This window comes from Procambarus clarkii, chromosome 27, assembly GCF_040958095.1.
Source record: "Procambarus clarkii isolate CNS0578487 chromosome 27, FALCON_Pclarkii_2.0, whole genome shotgun sequence".
NCBI classification, from domain to species: Eukaryota; Metazoa; Arthropoda; class Malacostraca; order Decapoda; family Cambaridae; genus Procambarus; species Procambarus clarkii.
In genome coordinates this window covers 17,907,406-17,921,457 of record NC_091176.1, presented here as the reverse complement: position 1 = coordinate 17,921,457, position 14,052 = coordinate 17,907,406, and the positions used below count along the sequence as shown (strand labels likewise).

Below are 14,052 nucleotides of genomic sequence, written 5' to 3'. Positions count from 1 at the left end.
GGAAGATCGATGTGAACCCATAAATGTACCGTTAAGAGTTTATTGATAATGTTCTTAATCTGACCAGGTAAAAGTTAACGAAGCCGTTCCTTTACACAAGTAAAAAAAAGTATATAAATAAAGGCGAAAGTTTAAAGCTATTTGTCAACCGGAGCCTCAGGTGGACAACGTGGGGGCTCGGCGGCTAGCTCGGCGAGGTGACCGCCCACGGCGCTCATAGGCAACCTGTACGTGCAGCGAGTCTACCCGACAATCTATTCAAGATGGCAGACAGAGAGTTTGAAGAATTTCGCCAATATTTTGAACAGCTACCGCAACACATTAAGGCTCCCTCCTCCTGCTATACGTGAGTACCGTCTTTAAGGTGTTGATGCATGTGTACGTCACCACATGAGGCCCGTCTCATGACCGTAGGGGACAGAAACAGTCTCTGTCCACCTCCTCCTCCTCACCCGTCTCTGACACCAGCTCATATCCCAACATTTCCTTAAGTGAAAGACGATACCTGACGTTGTTTCATTAGACAAAGAACCCGAACTATTAAAGCTGAATATTGTATTGATCGCTTGTGTTAATCGAAGAAAAAAAATCATTCTTCAGTGAAGAAATATTGTGTACAGAGGACTTGAGAGGCGTGTCATTCATACCTCTTCCACTACTCTTGTTTCACTTATCTCTACTTTATTTACCATTACTGGTGAAGATATACCCAAGAGAGAATCTTTCTTGAGAAGGAATGCGAACAGCAAACGATACAGCGAGATAAATATCGAGTGTGTTTATGCCGGTAAACATTGGGCAATATCTCTGGGAGTGTTTAGCATTGATCGTCGTCATTAGTCGCTGTTATTCCAAATGATGAGCCGCAGCTGTAGGCATTATTGTCAGAGACGGGCGGCCCCACGGGCGTGGACCTCCTCTGATGTTATTGACATGGCTGGAAATCACGAGGAAAGATGGCTGGAAAGTCCCCGTTTTCTGTGACGTCGGGAGCGGCACCACAGAGAACGGGTGTTCAGCGGGGTCTGTATCGATTGCAAAACTCGCCTAAAAATGGGTCGATTTTCCTGTTGTGGGAGTGTAAGCAGCCACGTGGAGTCGGATTCACCCCCCCCCCCTCCCTCGGCTTTCATCGAAACTACACAGTTTAGTGTTTATTCTGAAAGAGGAGAAACAAACTTTCGCAAATGAGGGGAAATTAGAATTACAATTGTGTCTAACCAAAATTTGTGGTAAATATAGGCATTGTAAACACTGCTTCAAGGAAGAAACATCTCTGTGCACACATTCGCGACGAAGTGTGCAACAAAGGTCAATTAACACGGTGAACTTGTGAACTTAAATTAGTTTAGACATTAAACAACTCTGCAACTGGTGCCGCCCCCCCCCCCTAGGCCAAGACTGTCTATGTTTCTCACAACCACTAATGCTACCATTACTCCTATTAATATTAATGCTAGTAGGGACAAGTTGGATTGAATGTCGTCATTAGGTAGCAGAGAGAGGCGGGCGAAGCTGTTGTCTAATTAATTAGTGAACATCAGTGAACAAAACACGAATTAAACCAAAAAAAAAGTGACCCGTAAATCTCATGTGTTGGAACCTTAGGCGCTAACGTAGTCAGTACACAGCAGATTAAGTGATAAATTACCGCGAAATTAAACCCTTGTGAGAAACTTTGTACATCTCTCATCAGTGGATACTGCCGTCTTGAATCACGTACTAATTTGACGCGGCCAGTAGGAATAATGCTGATGTGGGGTGAGAGTAGACGTAGGAGTAGAAGTAGTAGTAGCAGAAGTAGTAGTAGTAGTAGTAGTAGTAGTAGTAGTAGTCCTGGAAAGTAGTCGTAGTACTAGCATAAGTAGTAGTAGCAGAAGTAGTAGTAGTAGTAGTCCTGGAAAGTAGTCGTAGGCCTAGTAGCAAACAGCGGTAGATGGCATTGAAGAATAAATAGTAATATAATTGATTGTTCTTGTACTCACTTACATTGTAGCGCCATATCTGCACTCCAGGAATGTGCCTAAACTGGCAAACATTACAATAATAGAGTTTATAGACAAGTCTGGATCAAACATCAACATTACTCACAGTTCCTAGACAAGTCTGGATCAAACATCAACATTACTCACAGTTCCTAGACAAGTCTGCATCAGTTACATTGAAGACGGAGTTCAAACATCGGAAAGCTTACTTCGACAGCCTCTCCATTGCTCACACTCAGTTCATAATCTCACAATTTATGACTATGTAATAATTCCTCCTACATATGTTGATATGTTTAGCTTAAAACGACATAATCGAGGAGTTGATAGAGACCTAATGATGCTAATCGGATCAGTTGGTAAATTGTAACAAAAATGTATCATTTGGTAGAATTATTGGTTCCATTAGAGGTCTCAACATTAGGTCATTCAGCAAATCGTAAAGAGTTTTAAAATATAACTCAGGATTACGTATTGGATATTTACGTTATTCCAATGTTTATTTTATACATTTTGGCACTGAGGGCACATATGACCTTACGGGTCATGTATGTCATAGTCATACGATGTGTAGGTCACATATTTCATTGAGACGTACACACTGAAATACTGATTTGGAAATAACTGTTTTCCACTAGGTGTGAAATTGGTGAATTTCATTTATTGTATTATAAATTCTAACTTTAAAGTCTCTGATAACACTGGATCGATGTAATCCATCGTCATGGTAAAGTACATGGTGAGAAGTTAATATTATCCAGGTACTTACAGGAATATTTGACAAGAATCTCGCCACGCAATAAAATCAGCTAACAGGGATTGGTCAATATTACAAATCATCAGAACACAATTTCCAGGATTAAGTGTCAGGATAACTTCTGTATCATATATATTCACTCATACATAAAATTAGAATATTTTTCTAATGAAACTCATTTGTTTGTATTGTGTATACTGCAGCTGCTTTTTATGACAAGTGATTAGAATGACTGACGCATAATAATGAACAAACTCTTTCCTTGTTTAGCATATTGAGAAAAGCTGCACAGGTTCCTAAATGGTTGCGTTAATGGTTGCGTTAATGGTTGCTGAATCTTGGCCCCAGGTGAGGACTCATGGCCCCATGACAGGTCCGTTCAGTATACTCGAATCTAACCATAGCCGGACATACAGCTCTCCCTTGGGGTTCTCTGGACAGCTTAGTGTGCTACAGGCGATGAGTCACAATAACGTAGCTGAAATATGTTGACCAGACCACACACTAGAAAGTGAAGGGACGACGACGTTCCGGTCCGTCCTGGACCATTCTCAAGTCGATTGTGACGTCGAAACGTCGTCGTCTCTTCACCTTCTAGTGTGTGGCTTGGTCAAGAGCTTAGTGTGCTGGTCAGCGTGCTGTGGTCTGGAGGCGTGTCCTGAGAGAGCACTGGGCTCATGTGTGTCCAGTTCTCTCTGGACACACATGTAGTACCGAGTACTTTATGTATGGGGGGTAGTTGGTTAGGATAGTCCGTGTGAGATGACGGCTAGGATATTATGGTATCATTTACCATATTATTATTATTATTATTATTATTACCGTCATTTACAAAGGTATCCTTACCTTATACCCAACTTATACTGTTAATCTATAGAGGCAAGCCCTTGACACCTAAAATTATAGCAGTTGTTGTCATTGTGGTGAATATATACACATTATGATAGCTGGGAAGTTACCGTGTTGTGTTACTTGCTGTGTCATCGTCTCGCTGAGAGCGTGGGTGGGGAAGTTTGCCACACTGAGCTGGGGACCTGGAGGTCGCTAGTCCTGACACGGGTCTTGGGTCGCTGGCTCAGGTCGTGTACATGTCTTACACTACATTGTGGCGGGGGCGGGAGTGGTCTGGCGGGGGCGGGAGTGGTCTGGCGGGGGCGGGAGTGGTCTGGCGGGGGCGAGAGTGGTCTGGCGGGGGCGAGAGTGGTCTGGCGGGGGCGAGAGTGGTCTGGCGGGGGCGAGAGTGGTCTGGCGGGGGCGAGAGTGGTCTGGCGGGGGCGAGAGTGGTCTGGTGGGGGCGGGAGTGGTCTGCCGGGGGCGGGAGTGGTCTGGCGGGGGCGAGAGTGGTCTGGCGGGGGCGGGAGTGGTCTGGCGGGGGCGAGAGTGGTCTGGCGGGGGCGAGAGTGGTCTGGTGGGGGCGGGAGTGGTCTGGCGGGGGCGAGAGTGGTCTGGCGGGGGCGGGAGTGGTCTGGCGGGGGCGAGAGTGGTCTGGCGGGGGCGGGAGTGGTCTGGCGGGGGCGAGAGTGGTCTGGCGGGGGCGGGAGTGGTCTGGCGGGGGCGGGAGTGGTCTGGCGGGGGCGGGAGCGGTCTGGCGGTGGTGAGAGTGGTCTGGCGGGGGCGAGAGTGGTCTGGCGGGGGCGGGAGTGGTCTGGCGGGGGCGAGAGTGGTCTGGCGGGGGTGAGAGTGGTCTGGCGGGGGCGAGAGTGGTCTGGCGGGGGCGAGAGTGGTCTGGCGGGGGCGAGAGTGGTCTGGCGGGGGTGAGAGTGGTCTGGCGGGGGTGAGAGTGGTCTGGCGGGGGTGAGAGTGGTCTGGCGGGGGTGAGAGTGGTCTGGCGGGGGTGAGAGTGGTCTGGCGGGGGTGAGAGTGGTCTGGCGGGGGTGAGAGTGGTCTGGCGGGGGCGAGAGTGGTCTGGCGGGGGTGAGAGTGGTCTGGCGGGGGTGAGAGTGGTCTGGCGGGGGTGAGAGTGGTCTGGCGGGGGTGAGAGTGGTCTAGCGGGGGCGAGAGTGGTCTGGCGGGGGCGGGAGTGGTCTGGCGGGGGCGACAATTTACATACGGCTGGTGGTGGTGTAAATTATGATGATACAAAGTGGATGTATCGGAGCACTCTGGTCGACCCTTCACTGCGGGAGAGTCTGCCGCAGGGGACCGCTGCCGCAGTCTATGGAACACTGGTTGGCTGTGTACAGTGGGTGGCTGCCGCGTGTGTCTAATCACCTATTTGTGCCTGCACTATCGAGCTTTAGCTCTTGGACTCCATATTTCTATCCACTTTTCTCTAATACAATGAAAATGTCCTGTTTCCTGTTATCAACTATCTTCTTATCTTTTTTTCAATTTCTGTCACTATTTCTAATTATTCGATGTCTGTTTTGTCTCCTGCCCAATCACTTGGGGGTGGACTCGCTTCCCGCAGGTCGGCGTTCAATCCCCGACCGTCCAAGTGGTTGGGCACCTTTCCTTTCCCCTGTCCCATCCCAAAACCTTATCCTGACCCCTTCCAAGTGCTATATAGTCGTAATGGCTTGGCTCTTTCTCCTAATAGTTCCCTTCCTTCCTTCTAGATTTTCTTGCCACGTTATGGCAACTCTTCCGTCCACTAGTCCAAATTATTTAAACAACTCTATATAGATTAAAGCCCGTGTACATCCTTCCTATCTTGTTCCTTATTGGTGTTAGCAGTATAGAAATGTCACTCAATCGTTTTTTTTATATTCGAGAATACTATTATTGTATTTAAATACACCGTGGGATGATGCACTAAGGGTTACTGCATAATACACTATGGGATGATGCACTAAGGGTTACTGCATAATACACTATGGGATGATGCACTATGGGTTACTGCATAATACACTATGGGATGATGCACTAAGGGTTACTGCATAATACACTATGGGATGATGCACTAAGGGTTACTGCATAATACACTATGGGATGATGCACTATGGGTTACTGCATAATACACTATGGGATGATGCACTATGGGTTACTGCATAATACACTATGGGATGATGCACTATGGGTTACTGCATAATACACTATGGGATGATGCACTATGGGTTACTGCATAATACACTATGGGATGATGCACTATGGGTTACTGCATAATAATTCAAGTATAAAGGAAGCTGCAGAAGACCTATTGACCCATATTATATATAATTCACTTTACTATAATTTCAACTTTGCAAAATCTCTTCTCGTTCTCTGAGCGTTATTGGTCCAACTTCTGTAGTTCAGTGGTCTACGTCTTCGATTCACAATCGAGGAATTCGGGGTTCAGCCCTATGGCAGAACAGCCATAGTTAGGCATGTTTCCTTTCACCTGATGCCACTAGTGTGCTCTTCCACTCCCTTCACTCGATCTGTCTACCCTACCCTTCATTGCTCTGAATTAGGTTTCAAAATGAGCAACGCCTTATAAGCATTCAATTAACCAGCGGAGAACAGTTGAGCAGTACGATAACTTGACTCTCCGAGCGTTGTCTGCCTTGCTCGTGCGTCTGGCTGCGCTGGTTTTCACCATCATTCATTCACTATTTTATGGTTTGTTGTGTCTGGTTATTGATTACTATGTACTTGTCTCAGTTTGTCGTTACTGCTGTTCTCGGTACTTTGTTTCTTGTTAGGAAGGTAAAGGTTCTTCTCCACATCGCAGCTGTGTTAGTTGTGTGTGTGTGTGTGTGTGTGTGTGTGGGTGTGTGTGTGTGTGTGTGTGTGTGTGTGTGTGTGTGGGTGTGTGTGTGTGGGTGTGGGTGTGTGTGTGTGTGTGTGTGTGTGTGTGTGTGTGTGTGTGTGTGTGTGTGTGTGTGTGTGTGTGTGTGTGTGTGTGTGTGTGTGTGGTGTGTGCTTGTTTTATTCATGAAGAGGGGAGCAGTCCACGAGGAGGATTCTTGTGTGTGGTGGTACTGGCGGCTGTGTGTATGGGGGCGGGCTCCTCTATGTAGTGGGGTCTGGCTGCTGTGTGTAAGGGAGGTCTGGCTGCTGTGTGTAAGGGAGGTCTGGCTGCTGTGTGTAAGGGAGGTCTGGCTGCTGTGTGTAAGGGAGGTCTGGCTGCTGTGTTTAAAAAGGGGGGGGGGTGTCTGGCTGCTGTGTGAATGACTTGGTATTGGCAAGTATGTGCAAATGGGGAAGGGGAGTGGGGTGATACTGGCTGTTCTGCGTGAGGTGGGGAGTTGCCTACAGTGTGTTTACTTTACACAGTGTGTTGTAAGATATGTACAATAGGTGGGGAGCTTCCTAGCCATGTATGGGGAGCTCTCTCTCATGTGTTGAGTGTGGCCTCTAGCAGCAACACTCACCTCAACACACGCCATATTCTGCTCCTGATTGACGCCGCCTCCTGGTTTTCAGCGCTACCGAGGGAGAGGCCACAGTGGACGGTGCAGGAGCCAGAGTCCCTGTTGTGGAGCCCCTATTCATCAGGGAGGAATCCTATCTCTGCGGCAAACCCCTAGGAGCCTCTAGTGAACCCGAGGCCGGCAAACGTGTTAATGCTGCTTACAAGGAGGCCGGTGCCACCCACGGTAAGGCTCGAGCCGTCGGCCCCAAGGTCACCAAGACCTCCGTCACGTTTCCGACGTGTCTGCGGGACGTGTTGGCTACCTATGATCCAGAAGACGTCTTCAGCGCCGGGGAGTTCGCGCTCTACTACTCGCTGGTGCCGGAGACGCGCACCACAAAGACTCCTCGACGGGAGTTTTATGGTTCTTGCGCCAAGTCGGACAGGCGCCTGACGGTGCTCTTGGCGGTCAACATGTCTGGCACCGCAAGACTCCCTCTTTTTGTTGTTGGGCGGTTGGCCATGTCCAGCAGAAGCTTCAGGGGCGTCCACACTCTGCCGGCTTCCTACAGGAAGGAAAAACACGCTAAACTGACGGCTGCCATTTTTGAGGAATGGATAAGGGAGATTGATCAAACCTTGTTTGACTCCCAGCGTAGCGTCGTCATGGTTCTCGAGAAGAACACCGCTCACCCTCCCCTAAAGGACCTGAGAGCAATTACTCTAATTTTCTTTCCTGATAACGCCAACAAGATCCAGCCACTGCGAGAGGGAATTATTCGCCAGCTTAAAGTCCAATACAAGTGGGGCCTTCTGGAAAAGATGAATGACTGTATCAAAGACCGTAAGAACTTCACAGTACCACTGCCCGACGCCCTGTACCGTCTCCAGCTCTCCTGGATTACTATATCGCCTGATGTCATCATCAGCGCATTCAGAAGCTGCGGCTTTTCATCTGGGAGCATCACAGAATCTCCATCTGAACCTGTTATAGACATTCCGCCTTTTGAAGTGCTCAAGCAAAATGGACTTGACATCGAGGACTTCAACGCGTGTGTGTCTGCTGATGATAACCTGGCGACCACAGCGTCACCCGAGAGCAACGACTTGGAGAGTCTCGAGGAGCTAGAAGATGCAAGTGTTTACATGTTTTCGGAGGGCGGAGCCTCCGACTACGCCGACGACGGTGAACTGAGCGAGACGGAACCCATGCCCCAGCAACTGCCAGACGCTTACCGGATGAGATCAGCCTTCTGCGCGATACAGTCGTTCCTGGTGGCCTGTCCCCAGGCTGCAGAGATGCTCGGCCACTTGCTGAACATTCAGGCCTTCTGGCGCAAGGTAAGTGTCAGACCTCAAGAAGAACCCACAAAAACAAAACACAGTATTGAAAATGTTAATGTGTAAAGCTGTGGATGACAAGTTTGCAAAGATAAGGATACAGAAGTGAACAAAATTGGATTACAAAGAAGAAACATTACGATTTGGATGACAAATTCCAGTGAGGTGTATGACACAGTAAAATTGAGAAAATAAGAATTATAGAAACTGCTTCGAAATAGACAATTCGAGGCAGTTCCTATTTATATCGACCCAGTATGAAGCTTAATAAGCTTAAAGAGAACTAATATACCATACCGTCGTGCGCATGATCACTACTGTGGCCATAGCTGGAAAACAAGTGAATGCGTATGGTGTAGTCACAACGTCCTGATTGCATTTAGATCCCAGGGGCCAGATTCACGAAAGCACTTACGAACCTATACATCTTTTCTCAATCTTTGGCGCCTTTGTTTCTAATTATTAAAGTGTTAATGAGCTCCGAAGCACCAGGAGGCTGTTTATAACAATAACAACAGTTGAATGGGAAGATTTCATGCTTGAAAACTGTTTAATAAATGTAACCAAAGCCGTCAAAGATTGAGGAAAGATGTACACGTTCGTAAGTGCTTTCGTGAATCAGGCCCCAGGACGGTACCATAAAAGACTGACGTGGAGAGCATCGTCGTACCGTCGTCAATCGTAGTTATTACGGTACCGACCTGAAGTTTGACAAGTTATTTTTGTTTGAAGTTTGACAACAAAATAACGTCGTGTTGTTTTGGCATCGATGGTTACTGACCTACGGTTTCTGACATTTTGTTGTTGTTGTTGTTCGTACAGCAGCGTGTGTCTGCACCTAGAGCAGTCACTAATTTAAGCAGTAAATTATTTTGTAAATGGCTTATGTAAATTGTTTTGAGTGGAAACTGATGTAAAAAAAAGTTGCCAGCGATCCTTCGTTTTTTTGTTTGTTACAGGAGCGTTTTATTATTATTATTATTATTATTATTATTATTATTATTATTATTATTATTATTATTATTATTATTATTATTGTTGTTATTATTATTAATATTATACTTGTTAATTTAACTTAAATGGAATATTTTGATGCACAGAATTTACACATAAAATTTTCTATATTGATATATATATATTGTTATAGCGTTTTTACTTCCTGTGTGTAATGTGTGTGTAATGTGTATGTGTGTGTGGGTGCTTATGTGGTGTTTATATATGCATGTGTTTGTTCTTGCGCTTGTATTTGTGATTGATGTTCATTTGTGTGTGTGTGTGTGTGTGTATTTATTATTTGTTTGTTTGTGTCTGCAGAATCGAGCTATTAGCTCTTGGATCCCGCCTTTCTAACCAGTCTATTTTTCCTCTGTTATATCTACTGCATATATTTCTCTCTAACACACGCGCACATACATACATCCCCAGGAAACAGCCCCTAGCAGCTGCCTAACTCCCAGATTACTATTTACTGTTTGGTGAACAGGTGCATCAGGATAAATGAAAATCTGCCCAATTGTTTTCACCTCCGCCGGGAATCAAACCCAAGCATTTGGACACCGAATGTTTATTTCGGAGTCCGAATGGACTTGTGTGTGTAAGTATGTGTGTGTGTGTGTGTGTGTGTGTGTGTGTGTGTGTGTGTGTGTGTGTGTGTGTGTGTGTGTGTGTGTACTCTTAAATTATATGTTTGTCGCATAAATATGGTCAAAAGTATACAGTACATTGTTCCTTCAATCTTTTATACACACAATATTGTACCTCACAGCGTACGTACGCACGCACGCATAGTCCAAATGGTGATAGACTTTTAATAGAAATATTTAAATACATTTGTAATTACATAAACCAAACTTTTTAATACATAGTAACCTTCAGGATGTCTGAAGTTGCAGCAGAATCAAATATTTATAGATGTGCTTTGATCAATTTAATACGTTACATACAGTAATACAAAGGCTTTTGTAAGTTGATTTGAGTATATTTTATACAGAAAATATATTATTTTAAATGTAGCTTGATAAACAATTTTATTCAATATTACATCAAAAAGCATGCGGGTATTTTGAAGACCCATCTTATTATACTGTTATATATACTGAAAGGATAAGACAAGTCCATCAGTGTACCTGTGATCCTCACTGGTGATAAAACATAGGAGAGGACGAGAGGTGAGTCCTCAGTGTACCTGTATTTCCCCACTAACAAGGAGTACACAGGTGAGTCCTCAATGTACCTATGCTCCTCACTAGTGAGAATACACAGGTGAGTTCTCAGTATACCTCCCCGCTGTCAATTAATAAAGTTGGTGCTAAGAAAAGTGTATGTTTTGTTATATTTATTTAACTGAAGCCTTAGACTGTTATAGAACCTCCAGTGCTCAGCCCGTCCTCATAAATGCTCATTTGCTCATTTATCTAAATGAAATAAATGCTCATTTATCCAGTGGACAAACCTTTTCTTCTGAGTGAAATTCTCCTTAAACACAACCGTCAAATAATGACGTTGGAACTTTTCTTCCAGAGCTTCGCTCACATGCTCCTAAATCAGCCCGTCCTCAACAACAGAGGCCAAATGCTCGGCACACCAGGCGCCAGCTGGATTAATGAACAGTTGCAAGCCTCATGTTTGTATGGCATTTTCATCATGACTAAAATGCTGACTGTTAGAAAATACATCACTCCTTGTCTGTAAGACTTTTGGAATGTAAATATAACATATTTTACACATTCCTATGGCTGTTAGCTCGTTATTCCTATCTGGCATCCAAATTAGGTCACCGAGTTCATTGCATCTCTCTCTCTCTCTCTAGACGGAGACGCTCTATGGTCTAGTCCAGCTTAGTATGTAGTCGCATCCCTACACACTGGTGTACCACGTCACCAGTATGAGGCCTCTGGACTCTCAATCCACTCTCCTCACGATAGTGTTCTCGGAAGGTTCAAATTCTCTTAACTGAGAAGGAGAAACCATCCACTAGTCCAATGGGGGACTGAAATAATGAACTCTCCTCACAGAATTGATACGATTTGGCGATTCTAATGTGTTTTCAGTGGTGGCGCCATTAGTGCTTCCTCCCTCTAACGGATACTTTTTAGCCAGAAACTCGTGTTGCCTCCCTATAACGGATTCTTTTTCAGGCTGCTACACCGACTCTGGCAGTCGCCACTTATCGTTAACGATATTCTGTAACTTATTAGGGGATTATGTAATGTTAGGATCTGGCTTTGATTATATTGCATTCTCCTTAATAACAGCACTATTCCCTTCTGTAGAATTCGGTATCAAAGGGAAATTTGTGGCGGTAACTTGGAAGTGTTATTTCCTTACTAAACTCGTTTCCTGATGCTACTCACAGCATCAGTCAACCAATTATGCTTTGTTTACGACCCCTGCCTTAATTGGCTTGCCATTTCAATTTTTCGTGATTGGGAGATATGTAACTTGGCCACTCTATCATTACGAAATTATACGTTTCAGTAAATAATATATATATTGGTGACCTCTCAGTGCTCGCGGGTATGTCTGTATGTATATCTGGTAATAGTGTCATATATATGACATCATGGCCATATATAATATAGATATTTTAGCATCAGTAGCGGTTGTTAAGTAAAACAAGATTCGCAATTATTAATCTCATCATCCCTTCCTTCTTCAAGAATGATAAAGACGGGTGTTGAGTGGTTGAGTGGAGGTGGTATTCACCTCCACCTTATTCCCCTGCTCTTACCTTGCATTCCAAGCTGTTTCATTAAGAAATTCTCAAGACTTTCACATTTTGCGTGGCCAGGGCGGGCGCTGGCGGGGGTCACCCTATGGCCGGAGAGGTGTGACCTTCTTGATGGAGAGGTGTGACCTTCTTGATGGAGAGGTGTGACCTTCTTGATGGAGAGGTGTGACCTTCTTGATGGAGAGGTGTGACCATCCTGATGGAGAGGTTTGACCTTCTTGATGGGGAGGTGTGACCTTCTTGATGGAGAGGTGTGACCTTCGTGATGGAGAGGTTTGACCTTCTTGATGGAGAGGTGTGACCTTCCTGATGGAGAGGTTTGACCTTCTTGATGGAGAGGTGTGACCTTCCTGATGGAGAGGTGTGACCTTCCTGATGGAAAAGTGCGACCTTCTTGACTCAGAGGTGTGACCTTTCTGATGGAGAAGTGTGACCTTCCTGGGGGAGAAGTGTGACCTTCCTGGGGGAGAAGTGTGACCTTCCTGGGGGAGAAGTGTGACCTTCGTGATGGAAGAAAAAATAATATATATATATATATATATATATATATATATATATATATATATATATATATATATATATATATATATATATATATATATATATATATATATATATATATATATATATATATATATATAATTAATTTTAAACGTTAATTCAATCTTTTCAATCGAATTTATCCCATGCGATTATTATACAATTATTACAATGTGTCTAAATATATGTATACGTAGCAATTATATATGTAACTTCAGTGTTTTATCACAGCAACACTTGGTAGGAGAGTGTTGTGTGGGGTCAGCACCAACACTTGGTAGGAGAGTGTTGTGTGGGGTCAGCACCAACACTTGGTAGGAGAGTGTTGTGTGGGGTCAGCACCAACACTTGGTAGGAGAGTGTTGTGTGGGGTCAGCACCAACACTTGGTAGGAGAGTGTTGTGTGGGGTCAGCACCAACACTTGGGATTAATGAACAACATTCTTACCCGCCAAGTTAAATGAGAAGGCTGGCTCTCTCAAAAGCCTTCCAGGATTTTGTTCTTAATTGCCGTCTTGCCAAGCTTAAGCTGGAACGCTGATGCTGGTTGTCTCATTTAAGCCTCTTGCTGCTTGTGTTTATCAAAACAAAAACAATCTGAATTAGAACTGAGAATCCGATAACGTAAGACATAAAATGAGAAGGACGAAGAGGCCGGCTAAGAGGAGGGAAATAACAATGGAGAATGGGGAAATGAACTCAATTTAAAGGCTTATTTGAAATACCCTATTTCGGAAATCTTTTTTTTTTTTCAAACGCCTCTATGTTCATGATTTTAAGTAGACGAGGAGTGACAATAACGTGGCTGAAATATGTTGACCAAACCACACACTAGAAAGTGAAGGGACGACGACACAATCGACTTGAGAATGGTCCAGGACAGACCGAAACGTCGTCATCCCTTCACTTTATAGTATGTGGTCTGGTCTTCATGATTTCAAGTTAGTGAAAATGTAATTATTTTAATTAATTTCTTTTCGAGAATTTAATCATGTCTTACAAATAATTAGACAAAAGGATACAGAGTTAGCACAAGGTGACCTGTCTCTCTCTCTCTCTCTTCCTGGTTACCTAGTTCTCTAGCCACTCTTCTGCCAAGGAGTCAGTCTGAAGTAACGAGAGGCAATTAAGCAATGTAATGGTGGTTAGGTTGCTGAGCGCTCTCCTAGCTCCTTAGACGATGATGTGTTTTTCTTTATCTTGGACTTGCAAAGCACAATGAGAGGGTAGGTGGGTTGTAAGTGTACTCATCAGGATGTACTCTCCTTCTTGTACTTTCGCTGTCTTACTGCAGGAACTAAGCTCACCTCTTGGAATATTAATGATTTATTGCAATGGCAATTCAGTTTGTTGCATTATATATAATATATTTTTATTAATTTCGTCAACTTTTTCATTTCATTCATTACATTTATTTTCT

At 44.5% G+C, this 14,052-nt stretch overlaps 1 protein-coding gene across 1 annotated transcript; it reads left to right on the top strand.

Annotated features, from left to right (window-relative positions):
• Positions 1 to 223: 223 nt before the first annotated feature.
• LOC123762539 (tigger transposable element-derived protein 4-like) lies at positions 224 to 10,682 on the top strand. Its single transcript, XM_045749039.2, has 2 exons — positions 224 to 346; positions 7,093 to 10,682. Exons 1-2 carry the CDS (start codon positions 264 to 266, stop codon positions 8,426 to 8,428), a joined length of 1,419 nt encoding a protein of 472 aa, XP_045604995.2. The 5' UTR covers positions 224 to 263; the 3' UTR covers positions 8,429 to 10,682.
• Positions 10,683 to 14,052: the final 3,370 nt, after the last annotated feature.

Excerpts from the sequence above, each read along its gene's own strand:
- LOC123762539 (XM_045749039.2), top strand. The coding sequence starts at position 264 with ATGGCAGACAGAGAGTTTGAAGAATTTCGCCAATATTTTGAACAGCTA. Across the intron at positions 347-7,092 it reads GCTCCCTCCTCCTGCTATAC|CGCTACCGAGGGAGAGGCCA; the intron begins GTGAGTACCGTC and ends CCTGGTTTTCAG.